This window comes from Ranitomeya variabilis, chromosome 3, assembly GCF_051348905.1.
Source record: "Ranitomeya variabilis isolate aRanVar5 chromosome 3, aRanVar5.hap1, whole genome shotgun sequence".
Taxonomy (NCBI): Eukaryota; Metazoa; Chordata; class Amphibia; order Anura; family Dendrobatidae; genus Ranitomeya; species Ranitomeya variabilis.
In genome coordinates this window covers 475134221-475150033 of record NC_135234.1, presented here as the reverse complement: position 1 = coordinate 475150033, position 15813 = coordinate 475134221, and the positions used below count along the sequence as shown (strand labels likewise).

At 43.5% G+C, this 15813-nt stretch overlaps 1 protein-coding gene across 3 annotated transcripts in view; it reads left to right on the top strand.

The window, feature by feature from the left end:
• DMD (dystrophin) overlaps positions 1–15813 on the top strand; it is a 3762639-nt gene that overhangs the window by 1484435 nt on the left and 2262391 nt on the right. For all 3 annotated transcript variants that reach the window (XM_077296691.1, XM_077296689.1, XM_077296690.1), the window contains exons 22-23: positions 11632–11777; positions 12264–12476. In XM_077296691.1, coding sequence (XP_077152806.1) covers positions 11632–11777; positions 12264–12476 — 359 coding nt within the window. The remainder of the gene's footprint in view (positions 1–11631; positions 11778–12263; positions 12477–15813) is intronic.

The following is a 15813-nucleotide window of genomic DNA, read 5'->3' as shown; positions in this document are numbered from 1 at the left end:
ATCTTGGCGCCAAAGTCGCGTTTCATATGACGCGTTTAGCGCCATTTTTTCATCCAATGAAGGAGTGTGGGCAGAGTGATGACATAGGGGTTAGGGGCATGCACGCCTATCATCATTTTATCGCTTGTGCGCAGTACGGATTTGGAATGTGTAAAACGAAATTTACTGTGCTGGGACGGAGGGGAGAGAGAGAGAGAGAGAGAGAGCGAGAGAGAAAAAAAAAATCCCCATTGACGTGCATAGGGTTTCGTGTTCCGGCCGATCCTCGACTTTTCGCAGTAATCGGCCGATTTCGCCCGACTCGACTTTTCAAAAAGTCGGGTTTCGCGAAACATGACTCGACCCTAAAAAAGTCAAAGTCGCTCAACCCTACTTATGATTACTCTCTCAGCTACATTTTCACTATTTGCAGTATATGTTTTCAGAATTCTCACAGAAAAGTTTAAATTTCTATAGGGCTTTGCAGACATCATCATCACTGATGGGGCTAATGATCTTAAAGAAGCACTCCCATCAATGTTTTTATAGTCTTAATACACTGCTCAAAAAAATAAAGGGAACGCTAAAATCAGACATCCTAGATATCACTGAATGAAATATTCCAGTTGTAAATCTTTATTCATTACATAGTGGAATGTGATGAGAACAATAATACCTAAAAATTATCAACATAAATCACAATTTATATCCCACGGAGGTCGTGAGTTGGAATGATGCTCAAAATCAAAGTGGAAAATGAAGTTACAGGCTGATCCAACTTCAGTGGAAATGCCTCAAGACAAGGAAATGATGCTCAGTAGTGTGTATGGCCTCCACGTGCCTGTATGACCTCCCTACAATGCCTGGGCATGCTCCTGATGAGATGGTGGGTGGTCTCCTGAGGGATGTCCTCCCAGACCTGGACTAAAGCATCCACCAACTCCTGGACAGTCTGTGGTGCAACGTGACATTGGTGGATGGTGCAAGACATGATGTCCCAGATGTGTTCAATTGGATTCAGGTCTGAGGAAAGAGCGAGCCAGTCCATAGCTTAATTGCCTTCATCTTGCAGTAATTGATGACACACTCCAGCCACATGAGGTCTGGCATTTTCCTGCATTAGGAGGAACCCAGGGCCAACCACACCAGCATATAGTATCACAAGGGATCTGAGGATCTCATCTCGTTACCTAATGGCAGTCAGGCTACCTCTGGTGAGCACAAGGAGGGCTGTGTGGCCCTCCAAAAATGCCACCCAACACCATTACTGACCCACTGCCAAACCGGTCATGCTGAAGGATGTTGCAGGCAGCAGATCACTCTCCACAGCGTCTGCAGTCTCTGTCTTGTCTGTCACATGTGCTCAGTGTGAACCTGCATTCATCTGTGAAGAGCACATGGCGCCAATGGTGAATTTGCCCATTCTTGTGTTTTGTGGCAACTGCCAAGTGTCCTGCACGGTGTTGGGCTGTGAGCACAACCCCATCTGTGGACATCGGGCACTCAGACCATCCTCATGGAGTCGGTTTCTAACCATTTGTGCAGACACATACACATTTGTGGCCTGCCTTCCATTTGCACAACAGCATGTGAAATTGATTGTCAAACAGTGTTGCTTCCTACGTGGACAGTTTGATTTCACAGAAGTTTGATTTACTTAGAGTTATATTTTGTTGTTTAAGTGTTCCCTTTATTTTTTGAGCAGTGTATATTGCAATCATCATATGATATAGCACTGTGTTCTAAGAATATATCGTTGCACAGCTGCAAAGGGTGCACAACTTGGAACCCAACCCGTGAACAATATAAACATATAACTTTGCACTCAACTTTTGTCAGGTATGAAGATTTTTAATGCAGTCCAGAAAATCAAAACAACATTTCGGTCCACAACCGGACCTTCATCAGATACATTGTTATAATTAGGATTTCCACTATGTACTTGTGAGTACTTTAATGGGTATATGACCTGAAAGAAACCCAATGTAAGGCCAGAGATCACTGTATTGCGTTATTTCAGAATCTCAAGGATCTTGTTGGAGCTTGGTATTGGAGTGGAGTAGCACTCAGTCTATTAGGTAAATGCAATCCCATAATATATCACGCGACCTGTTATGGTTCTCAATGGCAAGAGAACATAGCCCAGCATACATAGGAACTAGCTCTTGGAAGGATGGAAACTTAAACTGACCATGAACTAAACCTGCCGCACAACTAACAGTAGCCGGGTAGCGTAGCCTGCGTTTTATCCCTAGACGCCCAGCGCCGGCCGGAGGACTAACTAATCCTGGCAGAGGAAAATATAGTCCTGGCTCACCTCTAGAGAAATTTCCCCGAAAGGCAGACAGAGGCCCCCACATATATTGGCGGTGATTTAAGATGAAAATGACAAACGTAGTATGAAAATAGGTTTAGCAAAATCGAGGTCCGCTTACTAGATAGCAGGAAGACAGAAAGGGTACTTTCATGGTCAGCTGAAAACCCTATCAATACACCATCCTGAAATTACTTTAAGACTCTAGTATTAACTCATAACATCAGAGTGGCAATTTCAGATCACAAGAGCTTTCCAGACACAGAAACGAAACTGCAGCTGTGAACTGGAACAAAATGCAAAAAACAAACAAGGACAAAAGTCCAACTTAGCTGGAAGTTGTCTGGTAGCAGGAACATGCACAGAAAGGCTTCTGATTACAATGTTGACCGGCATGGAAGTGACAGAGGAGCAAGGTTAAATAGCGACTCCCACATCCTGATGGGAACAGGTGAACAGAGGGGATGATGCACACAAGTTCAATTCCACCAGTGGCCACCGGGGGAGCCCAAAATCCAATTTCACAACAGTACCCCCCCCTCAAGGAGGGGGCACCGAACCCTCACCAGAACCACCAGGGCGATCAGGATGAGCCCTATGAAAGGCACGGACCAGATCGGAGGCATGAACATCAGAGGCAGTCACCCAAGAATTATCCTCCTGACCGTATCCCTTCCATTTGACCAGATACTGGAGTTTCCGTCTGGAAACACGGGAGTCCAAGATTTTTTCCACAACGTACTCCAACTCGCCCTCAACCAACACCGGAGCAGGAGGCTCAACGGAAGGCACAACCGGTACCTCATACCTGCGCAACAATGACCGATGAAAAACATTATGAATAGAAAAAGATGCAGGGAGGTCCAAACGGAAGGACACAGGGTTAAGAATCTCCAATATCTTGTACGGGCCGATGAACCGAGGCTTAAACTTAGGAGAAGAAACCCTCATAGGGACAAAACGAGAAGACAACCACACCAAGTCCCCGACACAAAGCCGAGGACCAACCCGACGCCGGCGGTTGGCAAAAAGCTGAGTCTTCTCCAGGGACAACTTCAAATTGTCCACCACCTGCCCCCAAATCTGATGCAACCTCTCCACCACAGCATCCACTCCAGGACAATCCGAAGATTCCACCTGACCGGAGGAAAATCGAGGATGAAACCCCGAATTACAGAAAAAAGGAGACACCAAGGTGGCAGAGCTGGCCCGATTATTGAGGGCAAACTCCGCTAAAGGCAAAAAAGCAACCCAATCATCCTGATCTGCAGACACAAAACACCTCAAATATGTCTCCAAAGTCTGATTCGTCCGCTTGGTCTGGCCATTAGTCTGAGAATGGAAAGCAGACGAGAAAGACAAATCTATGCCCATCCTAGCACAGAATGCCCGCCAAAATCTAGACATGAATTGGGTTCCTCTGTCAGAAACGATATTCTCCGGAATACCATGCAAACGAACCACATTTTGAAAAAACAGAGGAACCAACTCGGAAGAAGAAGGCAACTTAGGCAGGGGAACCAAATGGACCATCTTAGAGAAACGGTCACACACCACCCAGATGACAGACATCTTCTGAGAAACAGGAAGATCCGAAATAAAATCCATCGAGATGTGCGTCCAAGGCCTCTTCGGGATAGGCAAGGGCAACAACAATCCACTAGCCCGAGAACAACAAGGCTTGGCCCGAGCACAAACGTCACAAGACTGCACAAAGCCTCGTACATCTCGTGACAGGGAAGGCCACCAGAAGGACCTTGCCACCAAATCCCTGGTACCAAAGATTCCAGGATGACCTGCCAACGCAGAAGAATGAACCTCAGAAATGACTTTACTGGTCCAATCATCAGGAACAAACAGTCTACCAGGTGGGCAACGATCAGGTCTATCCGCCTGAAAATCCTGCAAGGCCCGCCGCAGGTCTGGAGAAACGGCAGACAATATCACTCCATCCTTAAGGATACCTGTAGGTTCAGAATTACCAGGGGAGTCAGGCTCAAAACTCCTAGAAAGGGCATCCGCCTTAACATTCTTAGGACCCGGTAGGTATGACACCACAAAATTAAACCGAGAGAAAAACAACGACCAGCGCGCCTGTCTAGGATTGAGGCGTCTGGCGGACTCAAGATAAATCAAATTCTTGTGGTCGGTCAATACCACCACCTGATGTCTAGCCCCCTCAAGCCAATGACGCCACTCCTCAAAAGCCCACTTCATGGCCAAAAGCTCCCGATTCCCAATATCATAATTCCGCTCGGCGGGCGAAAATTTACGAGAAAAAAAAGTACAAGGTTTCATCACGGAGCAGTCGGAACTTCTTTGCGACAAAACCGCCCCAGCTCCGATTTCAGAAGCGTCGACCTCAACCTGAAAAGGAAGAGCAACATCAGGCTGACGCAACACAGGAGCGGAAGAAAAGCGGCGCTTAAGCTCCCGAAAGGTCTCCACAGCAGCAGGGGACCAATCAGCAACATCAGCACCCTTCTTAGTCAAATCAGTCAATGGTTTAACAACATCAGAAAAACCAGCAATAAATCGACGATAAAAGTTAGCAAAGCCCAAAAATTTCTGAAGACTCTTAAGAGAAGAGGGTTGCGTCCAATCACAAATAGCCCGAACCTTGACAGGATCCATCTCGATGGAAGAGGGGGAAAAAATGTATCCCAAGAAGGAAATCTTTTGAACCCCAAAAACGCACTTAGAACCCTTCACACACAAGGAATTAGACCGCAAAACCTGAAAAACCCTCCTGACCTGCTGGACATGAGAGTCCCAGTCATCCGAAAAAATCAGAATATCATCCAGATACACGATCATAAATTTATCCAAATAATCACGGAAAATGTCATGCATAAAGGACTGAAAGACTGAAGGGGCATTTGAAAGGCCAAAAGGCATCACCAAATACTCAAAGTGGCCCTCGGGCGTATTAAATGCGGTTTTCCACTCATCCCCCTGCTTAATTCGCACCAAATTATACGCCCCACGGAGATCTATCTTAGAGAACCACTTGGCCCCCTTTATGCGAGCAAACAAATCAGTCAGCAGTGGCAACGGATATTGATATTTAACCGTGATTTTATTCAAAAGCCGATAATCAATACACGGCCTCAAAGAGCCATCTTTCTTAGACACAAAGAAAAAAACGGCTCCTAAGGGAGATGACGAAGGACGAATATGTCCCTTTTCCAAGGACTCCTTTATATATTCTCGCATAGCAGCATGTTCAGGCACAGACAGATTAAATAAACGACCCTTAGGGTATTTACTACCCGGAATCAAATCTATGGCACAATCGCACTCCCGGTGCGGAGGTAATGAACCAAGCTTAGGTTCTTCAAAAACGTCACGATAGTCAGACAAGAATTCAGGAATCTCAGAGGGAATAGATGACGAAATGGAAACCAAAGGTACGTCCCCATGCATCCCCTTACATCCCCAGCTTAACACAGACATAGCGTTCCAGTCGAGGACTGGGTTATGAGATTGCAGCCATGGCAATCCAAGCACCAACACATCATGTAGATTATACAGCACAAGAAAGCGAATAATCTCCTGATGATCCGGATTAATTCGCATAGTTACTTGTGTCCAGTATTGTGGTTTATTACTAGCCAATGGGGTGGAGTCAATCCCCTTCAGAGGTATAGGAGTTTCAAGAGGCTCTAAATCATACCCACAGCATTTGGCAAAGGACCAATCCATAAGACTCAAAGCGGCGCCAGAGTCGACATAGGCATCCGCGGTAATAGATGATAAAGAACAAATCAGGGTCACAGATAGAATAAACTTAGACTGAAAAGTGCCAATTGAAACTGACTTATCAAGCTTCTTAGTACGCTTAGAGCATGCTGATATAACATGAGTTGAATCACCACAATAAAAGCACAACCCATTTTTTCGTCTAAAATTCTGCCGTTCGCTTCTGGACAGAATTCTATCACATTGCATATTCTCTGGCGTCTTCTCAGTAGACACCGCCAAATGGTGCACAGGTTTGCGCTCCCGCAGACGTCTATCGATCTGGATAGCCATTGTCATGGACTCATTCAGACCCGCAGGCACAGGGAACCCCACCATAACATCCTTAACGGCATCAGAGAGACCCTCTCTGAAATTCGCCGCCAGGGCGCACTCATTCCACTGAGTAAGCACAGACCATTTACGGAATTTTTGGCAGTATATTTCAACTTCATCTTGCCCCTGAGATAGGGACATCAAGGCCTTTTCCGCCTGAAGCTCTAAATGAGGTTCCTCATAAAGCAACCCCAAGGCCAGAAAAAACGCATCCACATTGAGCAACGCAGGATCCCCTGGAGCCAATGCAAAAGCCCAATCTTGAGGGTCGCCCCGGAGCAAGGAAATCACAATCCTGACCTGCTGAGCAGGATCTCCAGCAGAGCGAGATTTCAGGGACAAAAACAACTTGCAATTATTTTTGAAATTTTGAAAGCAAGATCTATTCCCTGAGAAAAATTCAGGCAAAGGAATTCTAGGTTCAGATATAGGAACATGAACAACAAAATCTTGTAAATTTTGAACTTTCATGGTGAGATTATTCAAACCTGCAGCTAAACTCTGAATATCCATTTTAAACAGGTGAACACAGAGCCATTCCAGGATTAGAAGGAGAGAGAGAGAGGAAGGCTGCAATATAGGCAGACTTGCAAGTGATTCAATTGAAAGCACACTCAGAACTGAAGGAAAAAAAAAAAAAAAAAATTTTTCAGCAGACTTCTTTTTTCTCTCCTTTCTCTGCCAATTAATTTAACCCTTTTTTGAGGCCGGTCAAACTGTTATGGTTCTCAATGGCAAGAGAACATAGCCCAGCATACATAGGAACTAGCTCTTGGAAGGATGGAAACTTAAACTGACCATGAACTAAACCTGCCGCACAACTAACAGTAGCCGGGTAGCGTAGCCTGCGTTTTATCCCTAGACGCCCAGCGCCGGCCGGAGGACTAACTAATCCTGGCAGAGGAAAATATAGTCCTGGCTCACCTCTAGAGAAATTTCCCCGAAAGGCAGACAGAGGCCCCCACATATATTGGCGGTGATTTAAGATGAAAATGACAAACGTAGTATGAAAATAGGTTTAGCAAAATCGAGGTCCGCTTACTAGATAGCAGGAAGACAGAAAGGGTACTTTCATGGTCAGCTGAAAACCCTATCAATACACCATCCTGAAATTACTTTAAGACTCTAGTATTAACTCATAACATCAGAGTGGCAATTTCAGATCACAAGAGCTTTCCAGACACAGAAACGAAACTGCAGCTGTGAACTGGAACAAAATGCAAAAAACAAACAAGGACAAAAGTCCGACTTAGCTGGAAGTTGTCTGGTAGCAGGAACATGCACAGAAAGGCTTCTGATTACAATGTTGACCGGCATGGAAGTGACAGAGGAGCAAGGTTAAATAGCGACTCCCACATCCTGATGGGAACAGGTGAACAGAGGGGATGATGCACACAAGTTCAATTCCACCAGTGGCCACCGGGGGAGCCCAAAATCCAATTTCACAACAGCGACCAATCAGAAGCTGCGGACGTCTTCTAAGGTATTTTAAGCGCTTGAAAGACCTTAGGTGACGTCACTGCTTTGTGATTGGTCGCGTAGCGTTCACGCGACCGCTACGGACCAATCAGAGCGCAGTGACCTCATCTAAGGCCCTTCAAGCGCGCATTCTTAGGTACAACGGCTCCCGGTTACGGCGGTAAATTCCAGGCTGCGTCAGAGGGTGAGTATATCCCTATTTTTTATTTTAATTCTTTCTTTTACACATTGATATGGATCCCAGGGCCTGAAGGAGAGTTTCCTCTCCTTCAGACCCTGGGAACCATACAGGATACCGTCCGATACTTGGTGTCCCATTGACTTGTGTGGGTATCGGGTATCGGTATCGGATTAGATCCGATACTTTGCCGGTATCGGCCGATACTTTCCGATACCGATACTTTCAAGTATCGGACGGTATCGCTCAACACTACTTATGACTCCAAAATATTTCTTATGTAACTTCTATTCCTAAGTTTTCTGTGCCATCATGGGATTATCTTCTTAACATGATCATGTTACAGATCTGCATTGTCCTCCATACGGGTAATATATTGTATAACTTATTTTTTAAACCACTAAGCTATAGCTATTTAAAAGGTTCTATGCACGATAGGAAATTATCATGTTTTCACAGGATCCACATTGATAACCAGAACAGGGTATGTTTCTTCCCACTTCATAACCGCAGAGAGGAAAAACTTTAATAAAGTAGCGTCAAGATTTCAACCATCAACATAATTAAATGTCAATGGGATTAATAAAATCAGACAAGCACTCCACTCTGCTCTCTGTCAGTGCCCTGATTCATTAAAATTTCCAATCACTACAATCACAAAGGAAAAAGAATTGGAGACTTTTACCACCTGCTCTAATGATAAAGGGGTTCCTCTGAAATAAGAAATTTTTCACTACTTTTGAAAAGGATATAAATGTTAGTTGTGGAGAAACCTAAAAAAAATAAATGTATATCCCGTCTACATGAATTATACTCAGATATTTGGAGATCATCCTAACCAGTATTTACTTGTGTATAACTAAATATAGAGTGCTTATAAAAAGGACATAAGAAGGCACACACCTATTGTAAGGAGATTCATATACACTGATCAAAAAATAAAGGGGACATTTAAACAACACAATGCAACTCCAACTCAATCTCACTTTTTTAAAATTAGCCTGTCCAGTTATGAAGCAACACCGATTGTGAATCAATTTCTCCTGCTGTTGTGCAAAAAGAACAGATATCAGGTAGAAATGAATAGCAATTAGCAAGACAACCCTTAGGGTATGTGCACACGTCAGGATTTCTTGCAGAAATTTCCTGAAGAAAACCGGGAATTTTCTGCAAGAAATCCGCATATTTTTTTTGCGATTTTTTTCCCGTTTTTTTCGCGTTTTTTTTTTAGCATTTCGCAAGGGAAATTAGCTTGCAGAATGCTAAAGTTTTCCAAGCGATCTGTAGCATCGCTTGAAAAACTGATTGACAGGTTGGTCACACTTGTCAAACATAGTGTTTGACAAGTGTGACCAACTTTTTACTATAGATGCTGCTTATGCCGCATCAATAGTAAAAAGATATCATGTTAAAAATAATAAAAAAATAAAAAAATGGTTATACTCACCCTCTGCAGACAGCCGATCTCCTCAGCGGCGTCCGTTCCAATAGATGGTGTGGTGCAGGACCTTCGATAACGTCGCGGTCACGTCACCGCGACGTCATCGCGGTCATGTGACCATGACGTCATCGCAGGTCCTTCACCACACCATCTATAGGAACGGAAGCGGCAGCATGCACCGCTGAGAGGCGGGAAGACTCCGTTGGCCATCGAAGATGAGTATATGTCTTTTTTTTATTTTAATTCTTTTTTTTACCAATTATACGGTGCCCAGTCCGTGGAGGAGAGTCTCCTCTCCTCCACCCTGGGTACCAACCGCACATGATCTGCTTACTTCCCGCATGGTGGGCACAGCAACATGCGGAAAGTAAGCAGATCAAAGCATTCCTAGGTGTGCAGAATCCCCGCAATTCCGCAAATTTAATGAACATGTTGCTTTTTTTTCCGCGATGCGATTTTTTCGCAGAAAAAAATGCAACATTTGCACAAGAAATGCGGAATACACTTAAAAATAATGGGAGGCATATGTAAGCATTTTTTTCACGTTTTTATCACGTTTTTATAGTGAAAAACGCAAAAAACCGCGAAAAATACTGAACGTGTGCACATGACCTTATAAAGACCATTCCTCTGTTTTCATCCTTTTTGGCTGTGGTTTTGGTCACTTTTGCATTGTGTCATTGCTCTCACCCATAGAGGTACTGTACAGTAGCATGAACCGGTGTCTACAGCCCATAGAAGTTGCTCAGGAAGTGCAACTGATCTAGGATGGGACATCAATGTGAGACGTGGCAAGAACAGTAGCTGTGTCTGGCAGCACAGTGTCCAGCATGGAGCAGCAACCAGAAGACAGATCAGTACACCAGAAGATGTGGAGTGGGCCATAGGAGGGCAACAAACCATCACCAGGACCGCTACCTCCTCCTTTGTTCAAGGAGGAACAGGAGAAGCAATGCTAAAGCCCTGCAAAATGGTATCCAGCAGGCCACTAACATCCATGTGTCTGCTCATGCTATCAGAAACAGATTCCATAAGGGTGGTATGAGGGCCCGACTTCTACAAATGGGTGTTGTGCTTACAGTCCAACACTGTGCAGGGCAATTGGCATTTGCAAGAAAAAAAAACAAGATTGGCAGATTTGACAATAGCACCCTGTGCTTTCCACAGGTGAGAGCAGGTTCACACTGAGTACATGTGACAGATGTGACAGAGTTTGGAGACGCCATGGAAAACATTCTGCTGCCTGCAACATCCTCCAGCATGGCTGGTTTGGCAGTGGGTCAGTAGTGGTGTGGGGAGGCATTTCTTTAGAGGGCCACACTGCCTCCATGTGCTAGTCAGAGGTACCCCGACTGCCAATAGGTACCGGGATGAAATCCTCAGACCCATTGTGAGACCATATATAGGTGTAGTGGGCCTTGGGTTCCTTCTGATGCATGACAACGCTAGGCTTCATGTGGCTGATGTGTGTCAGTAGTTCCTGCATGATGAAGGCATTGGTGCTATGGACTGGCCTGCCTGTTCCCAGGACCTGAATCCAATGAAACACATATGGGACATCATGTCTATCCACCAATGCCACCTTGCCCCACAGACTGTCCAGGAGTTGACTGATGCTTTAATCCAGGTTTGGGAGGAGATCCCTCAGGAGATAATCTGCTGCCTCATCAGGAGCATGCCCAGGAGTTGTAGGGAGGTCATACAGGCACCTGGTGGCCACACACACTACTGAACATCATTTTCTTGTCTTGAGGCATTTCCATTGACATTGTAATTTGATTTTAAACTTTATTTTGTGTATCATTCTAAATTCTGACCTCAGTGGCATATTAATTTTGATTTACATTGATCATTTTTATATTTTATTTTTCTCAACGCATTCCACTATGTAATAAATAAAGATTTACAGCTGGGATATTTCATTAAATGATATCTAGGATGTGGTATTCTAGTGTTCCCTTTATTTTTTTGAGCAATATATATATATATATATATATATATATATATATATATATATATATATATATATATATATATATATATATACACATTTATTATGCTTTATTCAATTTTTCATACTCTAAAGGTGTGGCATTTTACTAAATTGAATGCATTTTATGCATTGTTTTTTAAATGAAATGTCTTTAATATGCTTTTAATCAGTTTCAGATAGTTTACCTCCAACGCATTACAAGGAGAAAATGAGCACTACCCTTCTGTGGATCCAGCAGTCTGAAACCAAACTCGCTATACCTCAGGTCACTGTTACTGAATGTGAAATTATGGAACATCGACTCAGGGAGCTAAAGGTTTGAATGTCAATTATCTAGTCAAACTCTATGCTTATGTCATTTGCTGTGATTTTGTTTTAAATAGCTTTTTCTAACAGCATCATGATAAAACTACATGAACAAAAATATTAGCCTAAAGGTTTAAAAATGCCATTGTAAACACTGCTACAATGTGCATAAAATAAACAAAAATCTAATAAACAGTTGAAGTGGTGCTTATTTCTTGGGAGCTAAATGCAGGGAAAATATTTTCTAGAACAGGGTTTAACAAATTATATGCAAATGCTACCTCTCCTAATGCAACTGTCTTGCAGGCTGTTGTACAAATAAACTGGAGAACCATATTGTTGGGTTTTGGACTTAAATATTCAACAGAAGTATACTGATTAGATGATCTAGTCTCCACATGTTTAGCTTTGTAGTATATATGCATATTTTTCTCACATGAAAACAAAATTTTTATTTTATTATGTAATTTTATGTTCTATTCTTTTTTTTAACCAGGCCTTACAAAGTTCCCTGCAGGAACATCAGGCTGATATGAATTATCTCAGCAAAACTGCAGAGGAATTATCTAGCAAAGCACCTGCTGATGTTAAGCAAAAGTACTGGGCAGAAATTGACCAAGCCCAAAGCCGTTGGAATTTTATATCAACTCAGATAGCAGGGCAATGCCAAAAACTAGAAGAATTACTCAACAAACATAGACAGTTCCAGGTAGGTCTAATGGCATTTCTTGCTATTTATCCCATACCATAATAAAAATAATTCTATAAGATTCTGCATGCTACTTTAAAAGAAATACTTCTAAAGGAAAAAAATCCATGCTTGAAATAAAAAAATTATTAGACGAAGTAAAGGTCAATCAAACTTTATGGGTACCTAATTTAATATCTAACAAAATGAGATTAAGTGCGCTGGCACCTGACACTGAGTTGCTTGTCAGGTTGCCTAGTTTGAATAGCAAGTTCCTCTTGTTGCTGTAAAAAAGTGACTAAATGATAAATAAAAGTAGGTTCCAAACATTGCTGTGGGGGAACATAAAGCTATAGACAATTCAAAATTATAAGGGGATTACTCCGATATTGATATTTAGAATACTCTTGATTTTCATAAGAGATCATATTATTTCCACGCAGGTCATATAGGTAAGTATTTCACACTTATATGAAGGATTTCTATATGTGCATAGTTGTCTGTGGAGTGCCCCCAGTAGGGCAATGGGGGGTACCGGGCCCTTCGGTTCTCAGTGGGGATGTCACGATGGCTGACCCAGTCCGTGGCCCTAGGGACATCCGTTGTATAAGGGGAAAGGTCTTTAAAGGGATAATGTTCGTGATGCCACCTGTGGTATTCGGTCAGGATGACCGACGCTGCTTAGGGGTCCACTGGCGTGATGTTATGGCAGCAAGATGGTATATCTTCCCACAGGTGAAGTGTATCCCCAGGGCTTCCCAGAGTGTAGATGGTGAATGGTGTGAGGCGCAGTGAAGAACGAGGACACAAGGTTGCAGTCTCTTTACCTTTACTGAACACTTCAGCATCCACAATCCAGGGTACCAACCACAGGGTAGGCAGAGTCCGGCCGGTCTGAAGGCAAATCCAGAGTCCCCTCATCCAGGTGGAAATCAGTAGCCTTCCTCTAGCGCCTGGATGTTGTAGTACCTCTCTGCTCAGCTTCTCGGTAAGGTCCTCACAACTGATGTTAGTGTTCTAGATGTTATTTCTCTTTCTCTCTGTCCCCCTGATGGAAATGGATAGGACAAACCCATATGACTGGTGACCTGAAGCTTTTTACAGGGACTCTATCACACGCTGGCCTCTACAAGTTGCCACCGTGCCTCCTGGGTATGGGTCGGGCAGGTAACGTGGAATTACCTGACCTGCCAGTCTCTGAAGTAAAGCGTAGAGATCCTTACTCCCTCGGTATTCTGGCTACCGGATTCTGCGCCTCAGAAAGGAGGCAGCATTTTGCAGGGCAGAACTCCTTCTGGATTCCTCTCCTTGTGCTATGACTTCGTTTCTCACCCTCCACAATACAATTCTCTTTTGTGTCCTTTCTTAGGATCCTGCCACACATGGGGCTCCGTGGCCTTCTGTCTAGGCCTCTGACAGGATCCCACCCCTGTCAGGGACCCCCCTGTCTGCAGCTCTTTGATGTTCCTCTTTCCCCTCTGGCTGCCCGACAGGGTGCTGCCTGGGTGAAGCCCAGTCAGCTTCTGCCTAACTTCCTATCCAGACCTCCAGTTTTACCTAATTGTGAGGAGTGCCCTAGTAATAGGAGCGTAGCTCCCCCTGTTGGGCTGGAGTGCGAAGTGTGTTGTGTTGTTTGTGATACCTGGTAAAGAGATCTCCTTTATTGCCTTCAGACGTAACATCACTCCCCCCTAGAGGAAACGACATTACTGCAACGACCAGGACTCTGGGGCGCTGCATTTGTGCTGTCAGTAGTAGTATTGAGCACCGTCACAGTCTCGCTGAGGAGTTATCTTAGTGTTGGAATCACAGCTGTGCAGTTTATTTAAGCTAATACTATGGTTGTAGAGTGGAATAGATGTAGGTGGAAATACCAGAGTCTCTGACCTGGTGATTACATGTAGCGAAGCTTCCGTGAAATCTTGTGAAGTGTTCTGACACTCCAAAGAAGAGGTAAATGCTTACAGTCCAAATGTAGGGATAACTGCATACAGCTCTACGGATTGCTCGTGGTTCAGGATTCTGCACTTGCCGGTAGCAGTTGGTCTAAAGTGGGCATTTCTTTGCCTGTTGCAGTATTCTCTGATGGTGGAGCTAGAGTCAAAATCCAACAAGTTTCAAAAGCAGTCGGCTTTCTTTCCATTTTGAAACAGGTCTGATTTTGGCTCTAGGTCAAATCTCAGTCACGTCACGCAGGATCATCAGAGCATTATGCTACAGTCAGAGACACCCACACCTTTGACCAACTGAACTTTGAGTTCAACCCTAACCGTTCAAGCGCACGCCACCAGTTGGGGCAGCATCCTGGTCTATGAGCAATCCACATACAAGCTGAAAGCAGTTATCCCAATGTTCAGACTGTAAGCACTCACCTCTTCTTTGGAGTGTCAGAAGACTTCACAAGATTTCACTGGACCTTCTCTGCATGTAATCACCAGGTCAGAGACTTTTGTATTCCTGATCTTAGCTAACTGCCTCATGCACATACAGTATATAAAGCTGTTTATTTAAATTTGTGAAATAGGCCTTAACAAATGCATTAATTACATTCTTTGTTACATCTTTCAATTATCTTGGGTACGTATGCACATTTATGCAACTTATCAACCCCCTCATACAAAATGATAAATTGCCTGTAATTTCTAGATTTATTTATATACTAATACCACCTGTCAACCTCATTAACCCCTTAGTTCAAATGGATGTACCAGTGCAAAAGTTCTGGAGTCCGCAAGTATGGAAATGGCTGAGCGTTCTACTTTGCTGCAGATGCACACTGTGTTATATGTCTTTAGTAGAAGCAAGCAGAGCTAAGTTTAGTTTTGATTGCTGCTGTTAATAATTTAGATAGTGTCAATGTCTGACAGTGGCATTTAAATGGAACTCTTTTTGGTGTGCACAATGATACTCATTTGCCAGCCCCCTAGTAATACCATTGTGAAGTAACAATGGCAACCAGGGGCCTGCTGAAGTCTCCCATGGCTTGCATGTTGGTGCGGCCTAGCTACTGGCTGAGCTTTATAGGAGAATGTGATTTATGCCATATACTGTCAAACAGTGGAATTGCAGCATATAGAACAAGTGTTCAAATGAAACAAAGTTTTTAAATAAATAAAAAATCATATTTAGTTTTGTTGCATTTATAAAGTACGGTTTATCAAAACATAAAGTAAGATAACCCATACAGTAAACACTGTAAAAATAAAAAATAAAAAAAATGAAATGCAACAATTGTTTTTTCTTGTCAAAAACCTCTTTAACCCCTTCACCCCCAAGCGTGGTTTGCACCTTAATGACCGGGCCAATTTTTACAATTCTGACCACTGTCCCTTTATGAGGTTATAACTCTGGAACGCTT